We start from the raw sequence: 9,984 nt of genomic DNA, 5'->3' as shown, positions 1-9,984 counted from the left end.
TTATCATCAATTTCACATTATCATTATCATCATATCTCTACATTTCCCAAAAGCAAACAAAATGATTTTTACTCGGGAATCGGCACAAGCACAGGCCTCCAGGCCCGTCTCAGTAACCGTTGCCGTAACGTCCCAGACAACAACGGCCTCACCCCTCGAAAACCACCGCCACGTCGGATCACCAAACCACCACCGTCATCTTCCAGCGCCGGCGGTGAAGCCACCAGCAAGTCCTTCAACTTCCGCCTGTTGTTCCGATTCTCCGGCAACTCAATCTCACCTCTCCGATCTGTAAACTCCTCACGGTGCGGCAGTCTCATCAGCATCCGTAACGTTTTCCGGCGGCGGAGGTGGATCACCGGTGGACTGCGTGTCGGACTTCCGGCGACGGCGCATTGTGTTGCTAATAGTTTGAATTTTTGAAGCGTTGCCATTGATTCTGAACAAATTAAGATCAGTCACTCGAAATCGATTCAACAATTGAGATAAAATTGCATCAGGTTCGCCGGAGTTGAATTGTAAACTTTCCGATGATCGGAACATTACATTGCAGAGTGGTTGAATGAACAAGAGGGGTTAAATAATAATTGAAAAGACGAGAGGGTGGCGGTGACGGACGGCTCGGTTAAAGTGACGGGACGTGACACGAATATTTTGACACCTGGCAGTGTTTTTGAAGGGGTGTCTTTAGTGGGCCCCACATCTCACCAGCGTATTGTATGTCGTGCTGTTTTGTTTGCACCTTTGTTTTTAGTTCTGTAAAGTCTCCAATGTGTCACTTTGTTCTTGTCCCGTTTAAAGTGCGAATAATAGGGAAATTTCTCAAAATAATTTTAATTAATCTTTTTTATTTAAAATTTTAAAAATGTCTATCTAAATCTTATCTGATCCGACTCTCTTTCAATTGTTCTCATCTTCCCCGCCTAAGTTGCACTAAATCTGTTTCTCCTGTTCAAGTTTGTCTTCCTCGTCCAAATCTGCATCAAATATGTCTTTCTCGTCCAACTTTTAAAATATTATCTATTTAAGTTTTAGTTTAATATTATATTATTATAATGAGTTTCATTTATATTTTGTTTTTATTTTATAACTTTTGAAATATAAAGTTTTATAAAATTTTTAATATATTGTTGAGACGCACTTATGTTTATCTACACACCGACATAAATTTTGTTCAAAACCAAGTCGGGGTCAATCTTTTATTGAGCGTTTCGACATAAATTTGATCTGTCTTAGTTTTAAATAAAGTTTATGTCAGCACGTAGATAAAATAAGTATGTCTCAACGGTATATTCAAAATCTTATAAAGCTTTATATTTCAAAAGATATAAAAGAAAACAAATATAAATGAAATTAATTATACTTATATAATATTAAAATAAAACTTAAAAATAGAATTTTTTATAAGTTGGATGAGGAAGATGGATTTTGGTGCAAACTTGGATGGGGAAGACGAGCTTGATGCAAACTTGGATGGGAAGACGAGTTTGGTGCAAACTTGTATGGAGAAGATGAGCTTGGTATAAACTTGGATGAGGTGCAAACTTGGACGGGGAAGAAGATAACAACTTGAAAAACAATCGGATCCGATGAGTTTTGATGTTTCCTCAAAAATGAACGAAGCTGACAGGTTCTCTTCATATTTGTTCAGACTTGTCATAATTTCTACACGTGGCACTTTTTTTAGTGGAGAATGAAACCCATTGGACACTTCCAAAGTGTCCCATTGGTCCAAATTCCCCATGATATTTCTGAAATTTTTGAAATTTAAGGGTCAATTTAGGTTTCTCTAAAAAAAGGCAATTCTAAGAATTTTTCCCATAATTTATTTTTGTTCTCTTAACAGGATTAATAATGGTGTAAATTTTTTTTTTTTAAAGATTTGGGTACTTAAATATAAGGAAATGTTAAAATAAAAAGGAAGACAAAAATGAGAAGTGCGAGAAGAATTTGTGACAGACAAAAACCCCTCAACAAAGAATTCCAAAAAATAATATCATAACTTAAAATATAAATAAAAAAATAAAAAAAAATTTAAAAACTTAAATGTTTCCTCCGTCATTCTGTTAAAAAAAAGAAAAACGAAGAAAAGACACAATATATGTCGAGATCAAAAACACAATGACGAAAATGAACAAAAGACACATTATAACTAAAAAAAGACACAATAAATTGCAAAATATAACATAATGACGAACAAAATATAATACAATGTTGTGTAATATAACACAATATCAAGAAAAAAACACGATGTAAAGGAAAAAAAAGACACAGTCAATGATGAAAATAACACAAAACACAATAATAAACAAAAAGACATAATAATCTCTCACCTCAAAATTGTATCTTTTTTTTAAACGAGGAAGACGGTGGAAACATTTTTGTATTTTTACTTTTTCGTTTTTTTATCAAATTTTGAGTTATTATTATTATTATTTTGTTTTTTAGAGGTTTTTTACATAGCTATAAATCATTTTCATTTTTGTTCTCATTCATAGAATAACTTGACCCCTTAACTATATAAAAATACGAATGTTTTTGTTGTTTTGTATAAAGAAAATTTAGTTTCTAAGTGGTAACGGGCATATTTTTATGGATCCAAAATTCAATTTTAATGAGTATGACAAATTCCATTGTTATAAGAAGAGATCTTCATTTTACGTAAGTATATAAATACCGATTCGCGCGTGTGAAACTTATATATTACATGTGAATCAGTGTTTTAACACATGCAATGGACGATAGAAAGAAAGATCGGTCTTGCGTATAGTTTTATATTATGCATTTAAACTAAAAGATAAAAGTGCTTATCTGTTTATCGTGATTATATAATGAACACTGATTTTGTAATAAAACGTGACCATTGTGTTGCAGTTGATTACATGCATAAATATTGTTGTGTATCATTTGTTTTATGTAAATTATCTTATTATATGAAGGGAGCCCAAAAATTTTAATTTTAAGCTACGACCTTTAAGTTTTAGATAGAAATTAGGGAAGCTTGGAGTATCGTCAAAGTAAAACAGTAGTGGCGTTTCAAAGTGGCTTTGTGATTGTAAAGATAAATGAGGTTTAATACGTGGCTAGACTTGGAGGTTACGTAGACTCGGCGGCCAATCTTAATAATATATAGTGACGGAGCTTGGATTTTTTTTATATGAGTACGGGTTTTTTCGGTTCTTAACTTTTTTTCCGGTGTTAAAGATTTTGGGCCAAAATGGGTCGTGTTAGTCCGATCATTCGGTTAAAAAAATAAAATGTAATATCACCAACATAACAATAGTATATCTTCAATATTCAATAAAAATACAAAGCTATACTAAACGAAAAAGATATTACATATAATAGTTGTTCCCTATGCGTTTTCATGTTTTAAAAACGAAATTCATAACATCTTCATCCGTGGCTTTAAAATAGAAACTCATTTTCAATATAACAAATGCAAGCATCCTTTATATAACCATCACCCGTCCGATTACACAAACCAGTCTTCACGTGCTTCATTGAAGAAAAATATCACTCAACACTTGCCGTCGTGCAAATCCTTCTTTTGGTTTTTTTATTTAATTTTTATTTAGGTATGTTTAAGAAATTGAGTTGGGCTTATTAATCCATTTGATTAATAATTTTAGGCTTTTGTTATAATATATATACATGTAGAGGTGAAAAAAAAACCCAAACCTGGAACCGAACCCGAAAAATACCCCGAGCCGGCTTTTTTTATACCCGGGTTTTTAATACCTGAACCCGTACTCGACCATACCCATAAGATACGGATAGGGTATGCATTTCAGTACCAAAACCCGTATCCGGAACCGGACCCGATTTATATCTGGTAATACCCGAAAACCCAAACCGGTTCCATACCCGGGACCAGGTTTTTCCAATACCCGAAACCGAGTTTTTCAAATACACGATTAATACCCGAAATTACCCGAAAAATACCTGAAAATACCCCTAAAAATTGTAACCCCTTAAAAAACCAATATATACCCGAAGAAAACCCGAAAAAACCAAAAAAAAAAAACCCAAAAATATGGTTTTTTCAATACCCGAAAATAGGGTATTCAAATACCCGGTTCGATACCCGACCCGAATCCGATGCATAGGGTATGGGTTTTAGAAAGAATACCTGGACTCGAACCCGAACCCGACCCGGGTATTGCCAATACCCGTTTTTCTAATACCCGGTCATACCCGAACCCGGTTCCATACCCGAACCCTGGTATTTGAAAAACCCGATTTGTGCACCTCTATATACATGTGTTATTATCGGTTCATTTGTAATGCTTGTTGGTAATTTTTATAGTTTTTTTAAAATCTTTTTATATTTTATAAAAAAATATTCCTTACTAAAAATAATTTAACTTAATTTTTCATAATCAGGGTTCAAATATCTTTTTAAAATAATACTGGGTTCGGCAGAACCCGGTGCTAAGTATGTGACTCGCTCATTAATAGGTAGCTATAAGTTATATATAAAATGAAAAAAGACCGGGTTCGGCCGAACCCGGTGCTAAGTATGTGGCTCCGCTAGTGATCATATGTTCATATCTATGCATAAAACTTTATCGTCATCATTACGTTATTAATATTATTTCCGCATTGGCGGATCCAGCATACAAACGGGTGGTTCCCCGGAACCACCCGAGTTTCGAAATAATAGTGTACGGATATATAGAAGACGCGTAGGAACCACCTTATAAATTAAGAGGGAACCACCTAAAAAAAATTCCTGGATCCGCCACTGTATTTCCGTATAAAGATAAAGTGGTTACATTGACTTTTACGTCCGTTACACATGTGTAAAAAGTTGATTCGGTGTGTAAAAAATTCTGTAATTTTTTTACGTGTATGTAACCTATATATATTACGTATGTGTAAAAAAAATTCGAAAAAAAAAATTATTACACTAAGTTCTTTTTGAGTTCTTAAAACTGAAATGAGTTCTTTATTTGAAATCTCCCAAATAGATATATTATTTATGATGTTTAATTGAAACACTAGTTTTTGGATCTGGTTGAATCATTATTAGTACAATATTGACTCTTTAAAACTTAAATTTCTTAACTATGCGGCTAATGCCAGATCCAGTTTGGATTCAAATAAAAATCACCAAAAGTTTATAAGTTATTAATTTCATCAGTAAATACACGTTTCATCGATAAAGACATGCATTCACTAATTCGTAATAGTTTCAATACATATGGCAATGAAGCAAAACAAGCCACTTTATTCGATTTTTCATATTTATTTATTAATATTATCATCAGCTCACATAACATGATCACTAATCAAGTAGTCGATCTTTGTAACTATATGTTCTAACAGTTAGGGAGAGTGACACCACACTCTCTAGCAACTCGTTGAGCATCCTGACGAGTGACATATTGCCGAAGGGTTGGATTTTGAAGGTATCCACAGAAACAAACCTTTTGTTCCTTCACCTTAGCACAACAGTCACTCGATGGCGGTTTAGGGGACGTGACCGCAGCAGCACACACCAGAAGCTCCATGTAGTTGCAGTTAGCTGCCACCGTGCCGGGGACTCGGATCATGAGTACAATCATGAATGCAGAAATTACAGCTACACAACATAAGTTGCCGGATATCTTCATATTTGAAAGGACTCAAAGTTGAAAGTGTTGTGGTTTGAGCAAAGGGGGCGTGACACAATATATAAGGGAGACTGAAGAGGTAGGTCCCAGCAGAGCCCAGTTGGACCCGCAAGACTCACCTTGAAGAGAGACGTCTGCGCAGAAACCAACTGGATCCGCAGGACCCACCATGCTCAGAGACGTGACGTCCTTACGCGCAGTACGCAAGCTGTTCCCCGCAGGAAATGCCTCCCAATGGTGAAGTACTCTGCCTGTTCCCGCAGCTGCGGATACAAGCCATCAGGGAAGGCCACCCGCGCAGCAAGGCTACACGCACAAGGCACTTAGCTCTCAAATAATTCAGCTGTCACCTGAAGGAATGAGCAAAGCCGGGAACAATCCCGCACAAAGGCGGGAGGGAGAATACTCCCACCCAAATAAGCCAGTCCGTACGATACGGGAAGATCTTCTGTACTGTACCTGACGAGGTATGGGCAAAAGATCTGACCAAAGATACGACAGCTCATTGACAACAGTATGGCGAGCAGCATGCTCTTGTACTGTATGTCACTATTAGCCGCTGCCTACTCACCAAATCCTGTCATACCACGTGCATAGCCGGCAGTTGGTGGAAAAGGAATAGTACACAGCAGGCCTGCTCACTGTCAGCCGCTGCCTACCCACCAACTACCGGCATGGCACGTGCGTAGGCCACAGTTGGTAGAACAGGAATACTATTCAGCCGGCAATACCTTCTTGGAAACCTACCTTCGGCTATAAATACCCCAAATGGTATGATCATCTCATCTCATCATATCTTATCATCATATACTATCTCTCATTACATAATATACCTGATATCTGTTCTAGCAATCTCTTAATATACATTTATATTCAAGAGCAATCTAGTCTGATTCTCACGCCGGAGTGTGGTCACAAGGAGGAACCCCCCCCTTCTCAGTGACGAGCTCACGGTGTCTGTTTTGCAGGTTATCAGAAGAACCATCTTTGCCGGGTCTAACCCCTCGTGGGAAACACCTATCTAACCCCCAGGTTATCCGTAATCTGCCCGGGTCCGATTAGTGTTTCTTCATTGGCGCCATCCGTGCATAAAAGCTAGAACTTCATTTCTTTTCAGTTTTTTCAAACTTCTGGAAAGATGGTTAAAGAAACTCCGGTAACCACAACCCCACCTACTGGGAGGAATACCGGCGACTACACGGTTTTTACGAACACTACCCCCGGTTACCCAAGCCGGGGCAAGTGCAGTAGATTTTACGAACACTACCCCAGTTACCCAAGCTGGGGCAAGTGCAGTAAACAACCATCCCCTGGGATTCAATAATACCCAGGCGGAAAGACAACAGACGAGACTCCCCCGCCAAACACTTGAACAAGTTAAAGCGTGGGCGGAGGCACGTCAGAAGGAATTCCAAGCTGAGTTGGACGAACGCTTGCGTTCCGTCCAACAGGCTGACGAATTTGAAGAGTACTGGGACAACGATTCGGAGGAATCCGATAGTGACGCAAACCCTCGTCATAGGGCGAAAGGGAAGCGTAAGGAAACGGACTCCCAACCGAGAAGGCATTTTGAAGAAACCTTCAAACCAAAAAACACACGTGGAAATCCACGTGACTTCTCGAAAACATTTACACCAACTGCTGCAAAGGCGGGAACGTCCAAATTTGCAAGGGACATTGCGGAAGCAATCGTCCCGAAAAAGTGCCAAACAGATGTCCAACATCGGCACTTACGATGGTATATCTGATCCAGACGATCATTTGAACAGGTTCATAGCGGGGACAACCGTCAGTAGTTGGACGGAACCTACGTGGTGTTACATGTTCTAAATGACGCTTGTTGGGGCAGCTAGAGCGTGGTTCGATCGTCTACCGGTCAACCACATCTACGACTGGACAGACAACAGAAGTTTAGCCAACACTTCAGCCAACAAAGAAAGTATACCGAAGAGCAATGGACAATCCTCAAATGCATTCGAGAGGAAGATGAATCTTTGCTAGACTTCATCACTCGCTTCAACTCAAAGAAGCTAAGTCTGGGTAATATCAGCGAAGATCTTGTTCGCAGCTGCTTTCATCCAGGGCGCGAACGACCCAGAGCTCATCCGCACCTTAACGGGTAAAGATGGCATGCCATCCACATGGGATGCCATCATGACAGCAGCAAAACGCTTTGCGAAAACGGAGAAGCAACTGGGTAGAGATCTCCCCCCAGAGCACAAACTTCTACACCCCAGAAAACAAGAGAAAACAACGTCCTTACCGCCCGAATAAACAAAAAGCGGAAGCTAGGCATTTGGCAGTCAAGGGTAAACTTTGACACCTCATCCGGCTTGCAACATCGGTTAGGCGGAAGGGATAACGTACAGTCAAACCAGAACTCCAGATGGACGCCACTCACCAAAAGCGTCACCGAGATATTCGCCACTGAGGAGCTCCCATGGCCAAAGGCTCCAATAATCCGACATCGTCACAATGCTGATCGGAACAAATACTGTGACTTTCACAGGACAAAAGGCCACAACACTGAAGAATGCATAGACGTAAAGGACATGGTCGAAGCATTTGTCAGAGATGGGACGCTCGCGCACCTCGTGGCGCAATGAACGCTGAGCAGGCTGATGCGTGTAGAACCCCAGCTGGGGAAAACACGAATAAAATTGCAGCGTCAATGTGGAGACTACATGCTGCGTAAAGAACGAGATCCCGAACCAGGTGCATATCGGCTCGATGGCACTCCCATCCCAACAACATGGAAGGGAGCTCAATTACACAGTTTGCATGTAGATCAATTCCAAATTTGTAAAGAAAAGGCCCAGAGCCACTTCTAATGGAAATGATTCTCTTTAGAACATCGACGCTGATAATTTTACATTTATACTTTAACTTTCAACACTGATGCCGGTCTTCACCGCATACATAAGTGTGAAAGAAGTCGTTGCGTGGGGAAGGCGGCAAAACCCGCATAAACCCAAAAAACGGCAAACCTTCACGCAGGTCAGTTAAAGGTAAAGTTCAGTCATCCCACTAAATGAAAGTGCCGGTATATCCGCATGAATCATGATAGAGGAAACTAAACACTAACCTATTAACAACCGCGCGTCGAACGGCTAATTTATTTAACACGGATATGCCGGTTTTCACCGCATAATTACGTGGAAAGTCGTTGCGTGGGGAAGGCGGCAAAACCCGCATAAACCCAAAAAACGGCAAACCTTCACGCAGGTCAGTCATAGGTAAACTTTGGTCATCCAACTAAATGAAAGTGCCGGTCCTAACCGCACAAATCATGAGAGGAAACCGAACCTATTGACAACCGCGCGTTGAAATGTTAACTTATCCTAAACACTTAGAAATTTCTAAAAAGATGAGGAAAACCTCCACGCAGGTCAGATATAGGTAAAGTTTAGCCATCCTACTAAGTGCAAGTGACGGTCCTACCCGTACAATCACGAAAGAGGAAGCAAAACTTCAACCTATTATCTACCACGTTCAAAGGTTAACTTATTCTAAACACTTGGAAAATTGCTAATTTAAACTAAAGTATGCGAGTCATATAACGTTTATAAAGCAAGTAATCCAGTGAAGATAGCGGTCTTACCCGCACAAAGATTTATATTTCATAATATTCATTACAAGAATGGCCGGGTAACTACCCGCCTACAAGAATATAAATCTATACAAGCTAAACCTATCCTAACAGTGGGAAGGGATCTTCAGGATCAAGCTTCAGGGCCACTTCCACTTGGACCAGCACCATCAGTAGAGCGTGGCGGTTCAAGGAAAGCTTTAAGGATAGCCAGCCCATCATCAGCAGCAGCAGCTTCGTTTACCTTCTCCACCACCGGATGCGGGAAGGCGGCATACCGATTCACTGCTTGGTCGTATACAGCTTCGGTATCCACATCGAATAAAGGGAAGTTGGAAGGCGGGATGCCTTTCTCAACGAACCCTAGACCAAGCAGGAAGCCGGCCTTTTCCCCATCCTCATGAGAAGCGTTGAGGGCTGCGCTCATAGCATCGTCATAAGACGTCTCCGTGAAGACCCGATGCACAACCTACAAAAAGAAAAAAAATACAAGTATCAAAACCTTTTCTATTTACAAAGAAAAGCGTAAAGACATGAAAAGCTTACCTGAGACAACGCTTCCCGAAGAAGCCATTCCTTGGCAACCAGAGCTTCTTGGAGGGCGGCTTGAGCTTCGTTACGGGCACGTTCGGCTTCACTTTTGTTGAGGTTGGCAAGCAACACTTCTTTAGCCGCAGCCTCTTCGACGCCCTTTAGCTTCCGCTCAGTGTGGTCAAGCACCCCCCTCTGGTCCAAGATCTCTTGGAGCTTTTTGGCGTCTTCCATCGCCAAGGCATC

General features: G+C 40.1%; 1 protein-coding gene across 1 annotated transcript; it reads right to left on the bottom strand.

Moving 5' to 3' along the window:
* Nucleotides 1–68: 68 nt before the first annotated feature.
* LOC143548418 (uncharacterized) lies at nucleotides 69–463 on the bottom strand. Its single transcript, XM_077039599.1, has one exon. It carries the CDS (start codon nucleotides 432–434, stop codon nucleotides 69–71), a length of 366 nt encoding a protein of 121 aa, XP_076895714.1. The 5' UTR covers nucleotides 435–463.
* Between the last annotated feature and the right edge of the window lie 9,521 nt (nucleotides 464–9,984).

Source organism: Bidens hawaiensis, unplaced genomic scaffold, assembly GCF_021521415.1.
Source record: "Bidens hawaiensis isolate Kalapana, Puna unplaced genomic scaffold, B.hawaiensis_p1.1 tig00015117_1, whole genome shotgun sequence".
Taxonomy (NCBI): domain Eukaryota; kingdom Viridiplantae; phylum Streptophyta; class Magnoliopsida; order Asterales; family Asteraceae; genus Bidens; species Bidens hawaiensis.
This window is presented reverse-complemented; position numbering and strand designations above follow the sequence as displayed.